Source organism: Lynx rufus, unplaced genomic scaffold (assembly GCF_022079265.1).
Source record: "Lynx rufus isolate CCGP_SWC_20201006 ecotype Redwood Valley unplaced genomic scaffold, mLynRuf1.p SCAF_2, whole genome shotgun sequence".
NCBI lineage: Eukaryota > Metazoa > Chordata > Mammalia > Carnivora > Felidae > Lynx > Lynx rufus.
The window spans coordinates 149029510-149045585 of NW_025814834.1; the positions used below are offsets into that span (position 1 = coordinate 149029510).

Genomic DNA, 16076 nt, shown 5'->3' on the forward strand with positions numbered 1-16076 from the left:
GAGTGATACAGGACACAGGTACTCGGCTGTGAACACAGCTGTGCTGACAGCTCAGAGCCTGGAGCCTGCTTCAGATTCCATGTCTCCCTCTCTCAGAAAGAAACAAACAAACATGTAAGTAAGTAAGTGAATGAATGAATGAATGAATGAATAAATAAATAAATAAATAAATAAATAAATAAATAAATAAATTTCTCTGCCATAAAATGAGACAGCAGAACGATTTTTATTGCAGGGTATCTTGCTAAAAAAGTTTCATATTTTTAAAAGGATATCAAAGGCATCATTTTCTCTTCACAAATCCAAAGCTATTAATAAACTACTTTTTATAAATATTTGAATACATATAATATGCAAAGAAATGTATCAAATACTGTGGAAAAATGTAAAATTATAGAAAAGGTGTGTTTGGTCCTTCCCCCAAGAGACTTACAATTCACTGGAGTCAGCACACAGATCTCTTAAAATGTTCCTTCCTCTTGAGATACAAAGAGAGTGGGGAAGTATCAGAAAACATTTATTCATCTCCTAAGTGTTTACCTGGTCTTGTAGTGACATCACTGGATTATTTTTGGTAGTGTTGATGTGAAGAACATGGTATTTATTCTTTGCACAAAGGTCATAGGCAATATTGGTAAAAGAGGTGCTTGCAGTTTTGGGGACTCTGTTATAAATGATCACCATATCCTCCTCCTCATCTAGCGCTGCCTCTTGTCGAGGACCATCCATTGTATGTCGCTGCTCAATTTCTCGAACTTCATGTCTTGCAATAGCCCTTTCTGCAAAGAAAAACAGATATGAACTAAGTTTTTAAAGACAATGAAAATAATTTCTCATTTCTAGAACACAATTTTCCTACTCAAGAAATGGGTAAGAGTACTTGAAGAAATGTTCTGAAGACCCAAACCTCAGAATTACCTTTGAAGGATAATACATATGCATATACAGAACAAGAGAATAAACAGTCATTAAGTTTGGAATACCAAAGACCAGAGATCAGTGTAGTTCAAAAGTCACTCTACATTCTAATAGAATTTCTACAGCCTGAATTCATTCTCAAACACACAAAGACATATTGCATGGCATACTAAACTTCACGGTAAAAAATGCACTTACAAAATGAGTCATTTATAATTTAAGCAGAGATTCTGAAATTTATTACTTAGGATTTAATTACTCCCTGGTTTATCAAAATGTAGCAGGACAGTGGTTATAAATGCTAGAGTGATTTTTGGTAACAAGAGGAGAAACCACATCATCACAAGCCCTTTTTCATTTTTGGTGTTGCATTACATTCTAAGTCCTGGCTGTTCACTCCTTAAATTCTACGGTTCATCTAACTCAAATCACTACCACATGGTTTGAAAAGCAGTTACCTTTTGCATTCTATTACTATTACTCTCTGTTTAATATAAACTTTAGCTTTGAGGGTTTGTTTTTTTTTTTTTTAGAATAAGGAAATAAGAAAGGGGCAAGAGAGAAAAGAGGGGATAAAAACCTCTACCAAGATGACAAGTTACCTTGCACAGAGACAGCTGCCCACACACACTATGCACCTTCCTACCACCAGATCTCGGTGCAAGCTGTCTCACTTGAACATTCTTCCATTTCCCCCATACCCTAATGCTGCCTGGTGAACTCTTCAACCTCCACATGGAATTTCATCATCCCTTGAAGGGGAAGCATTATCTCATCTCCCTAATTAGGTAACATCACACACACAATGCATGCATATGTACCACATACCACATGTCTCATAGTAATCAGAGTTGTGATTTTTTTAATATTAAATGTATTACTGGTGTCTGTCCACCATAATGCCGACAACTTAATAAAATGACACAAAAAAGCAATGAGGTATAATTACAGTAACAAGCACAGGCTTCAAATACTGTCAAACCATATATCTTATATTTTGGTTCAGAAGACACGGTCACCACCACATTATAGAAAGTATACTCTGAGCTCAGGATTCACATTCAGAAGACTTGAAGTCCAAGCCTGCTACATATTAGCAGTGGGCTTTCCAAAACAGGAGGAGAAGCCCATATACTCTATATGTATATGCATGTGCGCACGTGCGTGTGTGTGTGTGTCCACATTCTATATGTATGTGCATACATGTGTTCTTTTATTTTCCCTTGGGAGAGTTAGATGGGAATGTGCAAAGAAGGAGATGAGCTTAATGTTGAACATATCACTGAATTGCCTGGGACCATCCAGGAGATGTTATGTAGATAATTGGGCACATAGGTCAAGGGTTCAGAACAAACATTCAAGTAGAAGAAAGACATCTGGGAAAACCATGGAAATGAATGCAACTGCCTAGATAATCTAGAATATGTAGTATGGGAGAGAGACTCTGGAACAGAATCTTAGGAAATACCAACATTTAAGGAGCAAATAAAGACAATCTATAGAATGAGGCTAAGAAGAAACAGAGAAAGGAAGCAGGGCAGACTTTTAAGAAGCATATGCTACATGATAGAAAGCATAATATTTTTCAAATTGACAGTGCTTCCCAAATGGATCTATAAATCAAGGTAATATATGAGGCTATAAGCATCTACACAGGATTTGGAGGTTGTCTCAGGTTAAACTCAAAGAGTACTTATTGACAACCTACACACGTTATTATATTCAATAATTTTTAAGAAATCTTATCTCCCAAACAACCTCAAACTGTCATCATAGTCTAAAACCATTATGATATTGTTATGTACACACACCGCCCTCTTTCCACAAAGGAAAATAAAACAGTGCTGTTGTCATTCAGGTGCTGACAGAAGCGTGAGAGGTCTCCTCTAGCAGCCCAGACATGCATAAAATTGCCTTTAAAAGATTCACCTACAAGCAACAATGCTGAATTTACTTTCACTAGTTTTTCTAAAACCAAGTATTTGGAAAAGAAGATTTTATGTGCTGTTTCACAACTGGGTACCCATTCCATCTACAGAATACATAATGACAGAATATATAAAGAAATTCTGTAATATTAACAGTTTTTGTAATGATTCCATCTACTTATAAAATTTTACATACTCAATCACTGCTGTGAAAATTAGCCACAAAATTAATTAAAAATATTTTTAAAAAGGGGTGCCTGGGTGGCTCGGTTGGTTAAGCATCTGACTCTTGATTTTGGCTCAGGTCATGATCTCATGGTTCATGAGTTCAAGCCCTGCATCGGGCTCTGTGCTGACAGTGTGGAGCCTGCTTCAGATCCTCTCTCTTCCCCTTCCCTGCTCACTCACTCTCTCGCTCGCTCTCTCTCAAAAATAAACTTTTAGAAAGAAGTTATCGTTTTGTATGTGGAATTTTTTTAATTATTATTTTAGAGAGAGAGCAAGCAAGCACAAACATGGAAGAGGGGCACAGAGAGAGAGAGGGAGTATCTTAAGAAGGCTCCACACTCAGCACAGAACCCAATGTGGGGCTTAATCCCATGACTATGAAATCATGACCTGAGCTGAAATCAAGAGTCGAACACTCAAATGACTGGGCCATCCAGGCAACCCTGTGGATTTTTTAGTTTTTTAAAGTGATAAAACTCTAGCCACACCATGAAACATGTTGTAAAAATTAATCACTGTTCTTGGTTCATCATGTGTACTAAATTATATGCACTGTATATTGAACACAACTTTAAAAAATTTCTATAAAAACGTGCAAATATGGGAGTCACTACTTTCCTCATTCAAATAATATATTTATATGCACGTTCTATTTTTCAAGTGTTTTTACTTTGCTTTAACAAACACGATAATTAGTAACATAGTGTTATGCCTAAACATAAAATGATAAAAAGTGTGGAAAATTAAGAGGATTTTTATTAGTAATGTTTGTTTATAGAATCAAATCTCACTTAGTTGAATAATAACAGTAATAGCTCTTGATGGTAAAATACTCTCTCTTTCCACCTGTGACAAATGTAAAACCAGTAAGGGTATTTGCAATATAGCCATATTCTTGACTTGCTAAGTATTTGACAGTTCCAAGTCTTTTTTTTTTTTTTTTTTTTTTTTTTTTTTTTTTTTTTTTTTTTTTTTTTATCAAAGATGCTCTGCATCTAGTTAGTACAGCTTCTTCTGAGACTCTCTTAAATCAGTGGGGAAGCTTTATTAGTTACAGCACATTTGCAGTGCACTTAGAGAATGTAGGCAGTATATTTAAAATCCTTACGATGCTTTTTTGAAGTAACGTTTTCTTCATGTTTGAGTAATGAATTACAGAATCTGCTACGCAAGCTATTTCAGGACCACCACAAAACCTATCACCTCCAAACAACATGGGCACAACCTGAGAGTCATAAAATTACAGGTGGGTTAGGGACTACTGGCACTAAACCACCCGCCCAACACCAAAGATAGACGCTAAACTTCATGGCCATTCTAGTTCTTCAAGGCTCCCGTGCAAGGTGGCATAGACCTTGGCTCAATGAACCTTTCCATATGGCAGATTATCAACAAACTCAAGTCTTTTAAAAGACTATTCATAACAGCAGTAATGACCTATTCCTGCACTGGCAGGGCATTAAAGGCCTTATTTAGTGCAAGAAGGTAATGATCAAGCTAAATATGAAACACTATAGCTGCATTAAAAACACCAAACTAAATTCTACACATCACTGAAGTCACCAAGATGTATATACACCAGGCTACAGAACAAGTGATGAAAACAGAACTGAAGATTTAAAAAAAAAATCATATATCGTTTAATGACGATTGTTTTGAACATTATAGTTGTTTTGGGGAACACCCTTCTCTTTGAATGTGTAATTAAATGTTCAATGTACTAAATAATTTAACCTACACATTTAAAGAGAAATAAGAGAAATTATATGGAAATAAGTTTTGTGGTTTATACAAATTAAAGGACCCACGAATATATAACTATCTCTCCCTGCCACAGCTCAATTCTGCAATGGTTTCAGCAGAAAATAAATACCTCACAAATGCCCCAAAAGTGTAGTATTTCTGTACTGTGGGTAGCAGATTAGGACTTCAGGGAGAAAAAATATAGCAGAAGGAAAGAGCAATCCATTGCCTTGCTTTAAATACTGAAACTTCTGGGGGCGTCTGGGTGGCTCAGTCAGTTGAGCGTCCAACTTCGGCTCAGGCCACGATCTCACGGCTTGTGTGTTCAAGCCCCGTGTCGGGCTCTGTGCTGACAGCTCACAGCCTGGAGCCTGCTTCTGCTTCTGTGTCTCCCTCTCTCTCTGCCCCTACCCACTTGCATTCTGTCTCTGTCTCTCTCAAAAATAAATAAACATTAAGAAAAAAATTTAAAAAAAAATACTGAAACTTCTGCATGTTAAACTGAAAAGTATATAGACAACAGGTGAATAATAAAAGGCAAAGAACACGAAGAAAAAAATTACCAAATTTTAATATTTATAAGAAAAAAACATACAAATTGGCAATGACATCATTAAAACTTCAGTAGATAATAAGCTAAGGTGCTTTATAAGAGATTTAAACTATATATGCGTGATAGAGCAGAGTAAAAGTATTACTGGCATTATGATTTTTTGGGGTCATGGACTCCTTTGAGAATATGTAGAATACTGTGGACACCCTCTCTCCAGAAAGACGGACTGGTACATTTTAGGAAGGGGGTGGTCTGTGACCCCAGAGAAAGAAAAAAACAAAAACCAAAAAATTCCCCAAATAGCAAGGCTAATAGTAAACTGCCTTAGGGCGGTAGTATATATATAGAAAAAAAATAGGTTACTCATAAGTAAGACCTGTAGGCAAAGAGAAATCACTGAAGAAACTGGCAGTGTCCATCTGAGAAATGTCTGCAGGTGAGGATGCAGGGCACAAAACTTGACCCATCAGGACCCCATGGCAAATACACCTGTTGCACAGCTAGATAAGCGGGGCTCTAAGAGCTTGGCGCATCAAATAACTGAATTAAAGTGGATCTTCAGCATTTTCTAGGGACAAATCTGAATTGTGTAAATCCCCAAACACTGTTATGAAGTCTGTACACTATGCAAAGTAGGAAGCAACAAAGCTGCACCAAAAACAAGTTATTATGAAGCTATTTAACTGATCCTTTCTTCTGCAACACTCACCGTGAATGTACCGTACAAACAAACACTACCTCATCTGCGTGGACGGAGCATTTGGCAATCACTATAAATTACATAAAGTGGTTGTCTGATTGTACACATCATTTTCTTAAGAATATTTTTAGCTTGGATCACTCTCCTTGAACTCTTCTCCCTGAACTCAATCACATCATTTTCTTACGAGTATTTTTAGCTTGGATCACTTCTCCTCGAACTCAATCACTATGAGAACTGACCAAATAAATTTCTATATGAAAGGCTGAAGGCTGGACACTGAACACTGCCAAGTGCTTTCTTGTGTGGTTTCCAGGCAGTCAACAAGGGGTGCCTGTGCTATCATTAACACTTAAAAGTTTAAGTAGATCATCCTGTAAAAAAAGAAGTGATAGCACCTTTCACTTCAAGGGAGATGGAGTAGACGAATGTTTTGCTATTCTTCTCACTATGTACAACTAAAAACCCTGGACATTATATATAAAATAACCACAAGACTCTTAACAAGGCAGAGGGAAAGTTCCTCTACAAAATCGTACAGCTACCATGACACTAATAGTAAAAAACTGAAATTGAATGTTTTCCTTCTAATATCAGAAACAAGGTATAAGGTATAATCTCATTACTTTTATTTAAAATAATGTTAGAAGATCTAGCATTACCAACAACAACAGCAGCAACATACAGATAGAAAAAGAAGAAATAAAACTAACCCTATTTGAAGATGATATGATTTTCTATGAAGACAATCACAAGGAATCTACAAAAACAAAACAAAACAATCCTAGAATAAGTGAGGTCAACCAAGTCCCAGGATAGAAGATAAAAATATAAAACCCAATGTATTTCTATACTAGAAATAAACACATAGACACAAAAATGAAAATTACAAAATCATCTATAATTACACAAAAAATACCCAGTTGTAAACCTAACAAAACATATAGAGGACTTAAATGCAGAAATAAAGGTTGAAAACACCCAAAACTTGTTGTAAGACATGAATCTACACATTTAAGCTCAATTAACTACAGGAAGGATAAACTCAAAGAGATCCACGGTGACACATTAAATCAAACGGTTAAAAGCCAAGGCCAAAATGAGAATCTTGAAAGCAGCAAGAAAAAAAAACACAACTGATTACATATAAAAATCTGCAATAAGATTAACAGTATAAGACCAACAGTATTTTGGTCCACTTGATCGTGTCCCATAAGTTCCAAAGGCTCTGATCACTTTTCTTCACTAGTTTTTCTTTTCACTCCTCTGACTATAATGTTAAATGATCTGTATGTTCACTGATGGAAACTAAAAATAGGAATAGATCACTTGAGAAATCTGTAAAAACATGGAGGATGTTTTGAGATGTACTATCTTGGGAAAACTCAAGAAAAGATACGAAGAATTATCAGTTGGAGTCCCCAACTTCTATCTAAGTATTCATTTTAAGTGATTGAGAGGCATAAAGAATTGTCTTGAAATGGGCTTACCCATGACTAACTATAATATTTCATATTTTAAAAATAGGTACTTGAGGAAAAAAGGTACTTCTACGATATTATCATTCTGTATTTAACTGTGCAGTTAAATTCCTTCTTAAAATAAAAACAAACCAAGTCTCATACAACCAGTCAAAGGTGGAGCACAGGCTCTGGAGCCAGATTAACGTGGGAATAGTATCCTGACATCAATATTCAGCTGGTGATCACTTTGACACCAAGTTTCCTCATCAGATGACAATAATAATGGGGCCTCTTAGGTTTTTTTTTTTTATTTTTTTTTAATGTTTATTTATTTTTTTGAGAGAGAGAGAGAGAGAGAGAGCACAAGCAGGGGAGGGGCAAGAGAGAGAGGGAGACACAGAATCCGAAGCAGGCTCCAGGCTCTGAGCTGTTAGCACAGAGCCCGATGTGGGGCTCGAACCCACAAACTGTGAGATCATGACCTGAGCCAAAGTCTGGCGCTCAACCGACTGAGCCACCCAGGCGCCCCTCTTAGGGTTTATTTTAAGAATCAAAACATGAGAATGCATATAAAACACTCACCACAGAGCATGCACAGAACAAATGATGCATATAAAGCACTTAAAATACATAATGAGAATTCCACATTAGCTACTACCAATATTATTATTTCATATAGGTGATTAGTATATTTCTCAGATTGATAATAAAAAAAGGTTGTAATGTATAAGGATTTCACATTTTTTAGGGGCGCCTGGGTGGCTCAGCCGGTTGAGCTTCCGACTTAGGCTCAGGTCATGATCTCACAGTTGGTGGGTTTGAGCCCTGCATTGGGCTCTGTGCTGACAGCTCAGAGCCTGGAGCCTGCTTCAGTTTCTGTGTCTCTCTCTCTCCCTGCCCCTCCCCCACTCATACACTGTCTCACTCTATCAAAAATAAATGTAAAAAATTAAAAAAAAAAGAATTGCACATTTTTTAATTTGTGCAATAACTGTAAAACCTATAATCAAGTTTAGCAAGTACATTAAGTAAAATATAACTCATATTCCTTTAATTTAGTAACCTAACAACAAAAAGAATTATATTGGTGGTTATCGGACTGATGGGATATTTAATAGCTACTTTAATTTTCTTACCTAATCATCTCAAGAGCATTAACCAATATATTTTTAGTGGCAGTTCATCAGTGAGATTAAGTTTGGAAAGAAAATTTGATTTTTGTAATGTATTTTCATTAATGTTAAGAATTAATGTATAATTAATGCACAAGCATAATGTATATGTAAAACATGTATCTACAGGGCCTAGGAAAAGATACTGCATATAGAGGCATTCAATAAGTGCTTGTTAAAACTGTTGAGTTTATAAATGCTTTTGTTTTTAGTATTAATGAACTCATGTAAGATTTTGTGAGTACTTGCTTATTTTTGGTGATTTTTAAAAGTGAAGTTCTTATAACAAAATTAATCATTTCAAAGTGAACAATTCAGTGGCATTTAGCACATTCACAATGGGGGCAACCATCATATCTATCTAGTTCCGAAACACTTTCTTCACCCTCAAGGAAATCCAATACCCATTAAGCATTTCCCTCTCCACTATCCCCTACCAATCTGTGTTGTCTCTATGGATTTGCTTCTTCTGGATATTTCATTATGCAATATTGTGATAAAGATCAACAAGTATTATCCATATCCAAAAAACAATAAGCTGGTAGTGAAAGTTTAGGAGGAATTTTTATATGTAAACATTATAATATCTAAGCCCTCATTTTAACTTTAAGTCTCCTAAGTGCTATTTTTTTTCCTCCAAACTTTAAGATTTCCTTTCTCTTATACATCCAAGGGGAAATGTTAATTTACTCATATGGACACATACTGATTGTGAAGAAAGTACTCACATGGGCAAAGCCTCTGATTGATATTTCTCCAAAGAAGGTACACAAAATGATCAACTAACACATGAAAAAATGCTCAACACAATATTAGTCATTAGGGAAATGCAAATCCAAACCAGTTTACATCCCCTAGGATGGCTATAATTAAACCAAACCAACCAACTCACAAAGATGTGGAGAAATTGGAGCCTTCATGCCCTGCTAGTAGGAATGTAAAATGGTGTGATGATGGAAAAGGGCTTGGAGGCACACAACACTGCATGGTGCATTTAGACCCTAAAAGTGGTTCTTGATAAGCTTAGAATATGGGAAAAAGGGTAAGGGCAAAGTAAAACATAAGACAGGCAGTTGGGCAGAAGCCAGATCATAGTATCTTCATCACCATGTTGGGAATATGAACTTCTAAGTCAGCAGTTCTCAAACCTACTGATCTTGATACTTCTTTATACGCTTAAATATTGAGGACTTCAGAGTTTTTGTTCATGTGGGTTATAGCTATCATTATCTTAGTAGAAATAAAATTATAAAACTTAAAATATTAATTCATTTATACATAACAATAAAACATGTTAGAAATAAATGACATATTTTTGTGTTTTTCCAAAACAAAAAAAAATCAGTAAAGGGTTTTTATATTTTTTTAAAAGTTTGGCTTAATGAAAGAAAACTGGATTCTCATACCTGCTTCTCCATTCAAAATGTAAACATATATTCTTTGGATTGGAGTCTATGAAGAAAATCAGACTCATGAATATACATAGTTGAAAAAGGAGTATTCTTTTGCAAACAATTAGGAATATTCTTTGACACTACATTAAAACTCAGCAAGTGTTGATTTCTTAAAGGTTAATTGCAATGTGATATAAAACTATATTGTTAAACTTTTCATACATTGTTATACTGATCTACCTTGTACTGTCACTTGGAAAATACTGGCTCATGGCATTATGTAGATCCTCCAAATGCTAGCACATTTAATTATACGATCCCCCCACCCCCTAGCAAAAAAAAAAAAAAAAATCATTCATTATATCACCACCATTCTCATAAGAAAAGTCTGTAAGTATTGGTAAGCTGTCATATTTGTGGTGACAGCCACAGTTTGTCAAATTTTATAATAGCAATAAATACCGTCAGTTGGTTTTCCTTGAAGTGACAAGTTCACTTTGTTTGTTTCTGAGAAAATGTCTGCCAACTACCCAAGTCTGAATAAACATAGTTTATCTGTTGGTTTTTCTTTCAAGTAAAAACAGCGTTCTATGAAAAAATGGCTTGTTGAGCTTACAATTCAAACAATCAACACAATTGCTTTTTCTCAAGACAATCATTTACTTTAATACGCAGAACCGTTTGGTATATCTTCCATTTTGTCACAGAGTATTAAAAATATACATATACTAAATAGTCAGGATTTAATAAGGTTAATGGTTTTGACTGCTTTATAAAGGACACCATTATATGAAAATGGCTTTGTTTTGTAACTATGATCAAAGTGGTAAAGAATACAAGATTAAATAGTACAATCTGGTGTCATGACTGCTTTTGCACCATGAGCACAAATGGCAACTAGTGAAAACGGCAACTAACATCTCAGAATTATTATGGAATAGTTGTGGACTACTCTGTGAACTCTCTGAAAGGGTCTTTAGAACCCCTCACACCCATGGATCATACTTTGAGAACTTCTTTGCAAGCAATGTAGAGACATTTTTGAAGAGCTTTAAGTAAAAGCCCATACAATCCCTCCACAATGCAAGGTTCTATGAAGCATCACTTTATAGGGTGATAGCCCTGGAGTTGAGTATTAATCAGCTGAAGACATAATGGAGATTAAGACCCAAAGGAAAGCAGTTGCAATACGGATGAAGCCTGGGAACCCAGAAGAGGTTAAGGCTTTTTTTCTAAGCTATACTGAGGAGGAGGATGGTACCCTTCACTGAGTTTGGAAATTAGGAATAGGAAGAAAAGCAATTGGGGTAGAAGAAGAAAGGGATTCAAGACATTTGGAAATCTACACTGAAGTTCAAACTGACAAATCAAGTATGTAGGGGGTATGTTGAAGAGTCTATTTCATAAGGGCTTTTATTTCGAGCTTATTATATAAGAATACTACCAAGCCTGACAGGTGTAGAAGACAGGATAGATAGAGAAAGCACAAGAGCAGAAAAGATCTGAACTAGAAAGTGTAATGTGGCAGCTGTTCTCTCCCAGCCCCGTGGACAGCCATATACCCAAGTGTTTGGGTTGGAGAAAGGAAATACAGGACAATGATAAAGGAACTGTTTTTATTTTTTTAAGTTTATTTATTTTGAGAGAGAGAGAGAGAGAGCGAGCACAAGCAGGAGAAAGGCAGAGAAGAAGAGAGAGAGAGAGGGAGAGAGAGAATCCCAAGCAGGCTCTGCACTGTCAGCACAGAGCCAGATGCAGGGCTCAAATTCACAAACCCTGAGATCATGACCTGAGCCAAAACCTAGAGTCAGACGCTTAACCCACTGAGCTACCCAGGTGCCCCAAGGAGCCGTTTAATGAAGGGCTCTGTAATACAGAGGGGTACTATTTTAGGTAGGGAAATAATAAGTACTAGAATACATAAAATTTCAATCATTTACCATAACAGAAGTTTAGTTCTTATTCAAGTACCAATGTGTGTTCCAGACTGGTAGATGGCCTTTTATACAATGATTCAAGGAGTCAGCTTCCTTCCTTCTTGTAACTTTGACATTTCTCCAAGAACTCAAAGTATTTTGCATCTAGTTAGCAGATGTGGGAAGACAGAGTGGAGAAAACACAGTAATTTCCCAACTATCTTGGCAAACACTAGTCATATGGCTATCCCTAGCTGTAGGGGTGGTGGTAAAAAATTGAGCCTTGGGTGGGCAGCTGCTTCCTAGCAATAAAGACATACTATGAGAGGGAAAGCATGAATAGTTGTATAGTCAGCCACCTCCCCACAAAGCCACACGAATCAGATTCACAAGTGATAAAGTATGACACGGATCGAGAAGGATACAAGAATTTTCTCTATTTCTGTATGGAACATAGCATCAATCTTGGCACCATGAGGGCTCTACTTTCTGACATTTCCTTTTAGGGAAGCAGCAGAGACAATGATGCTTGATTGGAGATGGTTGTTCAGTTGACAAAAAGTTGATAGGGCAGATGCTTGGAGACAGAGGGGGGATTCTACTTTTTATTTTTTTCCTTAACACATTTGAGACACCTCTGGAAGATTTCCAGAAACATCAGAATGACATTTTAATGGAGAATAAGGTCCTGTGTGAATATCTGGGATCAAGACCATGTGAAAAACAGACTATTATTAACTCTGATTCCATAAATGTCTACAGGGCTACTGTGAAGAAAACTTGGATTATGAGTTTTAGACATAGGTGTCTATGGAACATCTAGTCAATAATGTGTAGGTTGCTGAAGACATACAACTCACAGGAGAAATTTCTGAAGTAAAGACAGAACTTTAGGAGTCACAACATAAAGGCAGCAGCTGATGTCAAGGGAGTGAATGAGATCATGAAGATAGAGTTAAAAATAAAGAGCATCAAGACAGAATTTTAAGACCATCAGCCTTTGATCTAAAGATTTATTTTACTAACACTACCTAAATATATGTGCAATACAACCCAAACGAATCTTAGAATATTAGTGTAAAATCATGTGTTTACCTGTTTACCTACTAATAAACATCTTAAGTGTTTCTGACCACACTGTCCACTTTTAAATACCCATTTTAATTCACTTCAACAGGTAAAGCAATTTTAAGACCTATATCCTTGGCTTCACATCTTACTAATATGCCTTTGGAACACTTTTTTTTTTTTAATTTTAAAAATGTTTATTGATTTAATTTGAGAGAGAGAGAGAGAGAGAGAGCAAGCATAGGAGTTGCAGACAGAGGGAGACAGAACCCCAAGCAGGTTTCACACCATCAGTATAGAGTCCAACATGGGGCTCAAACTTATGAACCATGAGATCATGACCCAAGCTGAAACCAAGAGTCAGCCGCTTAACCAACCTAGCCACCCAGGCGCCTCTGGAATGCCTTCTGGGAACTTGATGAGTTTTGTAATTCAGAAAGCATACACTTGGGCCTTATTACTATAGGATGCACTTTATTAAAATAAATCTCTGCTAGCATTCTTTTTAAAAGTAAAAATAAAGATGCAATAATATGAAAGATGTAAAAGTACAAAGTTAAGTTATTCAGGGAAGACAAAAATTGTTCCTAAAATGTAAACACTGGAGGAAAATTACAATAGGAGGAATTCAACTACGTGTAAACTTTGTAATCCAGCTAAAATATTAATTTTGATATTAAACTGGCAGGAAGATTCAGAGGTTTCCTCCAATTTTATTGTAAGTCCAAACTGCCATTAAAATAGATGTGCTTTGATTACTGAATACCATAGCAGGAAAACTAAAGCATTTTCAAAATCAAGAAAGAAATGCCAATACTATCTACAAAGCTGAATTATTTTCACACTTCAACAACTGCACCTGGTGCTCCATTGACTAGTAAGTAAAAAGAATAAGGAAATAACTTGGATTCAACTCCAGCTGGGTTTGGAGATCATTAACTAAAACCTAATGCAACAGCTGTCTGAAAATTAGAATTCGTTATGCTGAAAACTTGCCATTATTTCACTACAGCTTGGTGTACGTCATACTGTAAAGGAGCAGTTTTGAATTTGAGCATGTACCAGAATGACTTGCAGGATTTGTAAAATATAGGTTCCTGCCATCCTACCTTCTCCAGTTAACTAATCCTCAGGGCCCAAGAAATGTGCATTTCTATCAAGTTCCCAGGTGATGCTGGTGTGATGGTCCAGGAACCGAGAAATCATGTTATATAGAGTATTTCTTTTAGTTTATGAAAAAACAGTTTTAGAATATCCTTTTTTTCTATGTAAATAGTTCACTGGTATTCCCATTAATTTGGAATTTACAGCAATTTTTGAAATAGTTTAGATCTGTGAAAAATAACGCTACTCAACTTCATGGTATAAACTAGTTGTAAGCGGTGGGGGGGGGGGGGGCCTGGGTGGCTCAGTCAGTTGACCACTGGACTCTTGATGTCAGCTCGGGTCATGATCTCACAGTTCGTGGGTTCAAGCCCCACGTAGGGCTCTGCGCTGACAACGTGGAGTCTGCTTGGGATCCTCTCCCTCTCTCTGCCATTCCCCTGTCTGTGCTCTCTCTCTCTCAAAATAAAGAAACAAACTTAAAAAAAAAATTAAACCTGTTGTATGGGTATTCCAGTCAAGATAGTCTTTAACTGATGGGACTGATTCTTCTGGGCTAAGTGCATGTCCCATCTCCCTCACTGCTCCTCACCAGCCATTAGGTCTCCTAAGGCTGGGCAGTCCATTCTTTCAAGGATGCTATAACCATCATTATGGGAGGCATATAAAGAAATATTTTAAATGTTCTTGAGAATAAACTGTTTGTTACCAAACCCAATGAAATGCAACATTTATTAATTCTGACTGGCCTTCACTGCCCCCATCCTTTTAGTTTGAAAAAATAAGATTTGGATACAACCAGTAGTTCAAGAACCAATGTTAAAGGTATTTATTTTGCAGGATTCTACTACAGATGAAAAAATTCTGATCAGATAACGGTTTCCAGTCTTAGCTTGCTAAAATATCAACTGAAGTTCACATAGACTAGATATCACCATTGTCATTAATTTTTATATTTTAATAACGAGTTTTGATATTAATTTTTATATCTTACAGTTTCATATCTTGAGATATGGATACATTATAGCTTTTTAGATGAATTCATGCTTTTAATCTTTAAAAATCAGTTACAGATTTTAAGATTCTAGAAAAGTTAATTTTTAAGCACCAATTTCCAAAATTCTCCTACTTTACTTATGTCTTATATAACAAAAACTCATTATCCAGCATCCTGTTAACTAGAATTCCTTACTAGCTGATGATTCAACGTGCCAATGCAACGATGATTGGTATTCTCAGTGATAACCAAAGATGCAGGAAAATTCTAGGCAGTAGTATCCATCAGTGAAGACTAACATTTAATCATTTGGCTCTTAACACGTGTTTTATTGTATTTTAATTATGTGAAACACAGATAATCCAAGTATTATATGGATGATTCTCAAGTAAGTACAACATTCTTTATCTTGTTGAAAAGCAAACACTTCCTACACAATACTACTAATGGTCATTTTAATATGTATTTTAAAACAACTTACTCAAAACTGACCTATTTTATAGTCATCATCTTCTATTTGAATCAGGCAAACATAAATAAATACATTCCAGTTCACACTGAGACCAAGGAAATTGTAGAAACTAAAAAATCATGGTAGAATTAATGTGACTTTTTGGCAGAGAAGTGGGGTGGAAGGAGAGGAAGCACAAGTTTAAAAAAACTATTTTCTTTCTCAAAAAGAAGGTGATGACCATTACCCAGCAAGAGAGTAGGTAATAAATTTGCTTAATGAAAACAACATGGTATTACTAAATTAAACCATACAGAAGGTAGAATTCTTTACTGAGCAACCTAAGGAAGAAAAATTTTTTAAAAAGAAGTGATTTGATCCCTACTAACCTAGCAATTTATACACAGCATAGTCAAAGCTGAAGCTACATACATGTCAAGC

At 35.9% G+C, this 16076-nt stretch overlaps 1 protein-coding gene across 2 annotated transcripts in view; it reads right to left on the reverse strand.

Annotated features, from left to right (window-relative positions):
* HS2ST1 (heparan sulfate 2-O-sulfotransferase 1) overlaps window positions 1-16076 on the reverse strand; it is a 170787-nt gene that overhangs the window by 36402 nt on the left and 118309 nt on the right. For both annotated transcript variants that reach the window (XM_047083788.1, XM_047083787.1), the window contains exon 2: window positions 541-779. In XM_047083788.1, the coding sequence (XP_046939744.1) occupies window positions 541-779 (239 nt within the window). The remainder of the gene's footprint in view (window positions 1-540; window positions 780-16076) is intronic.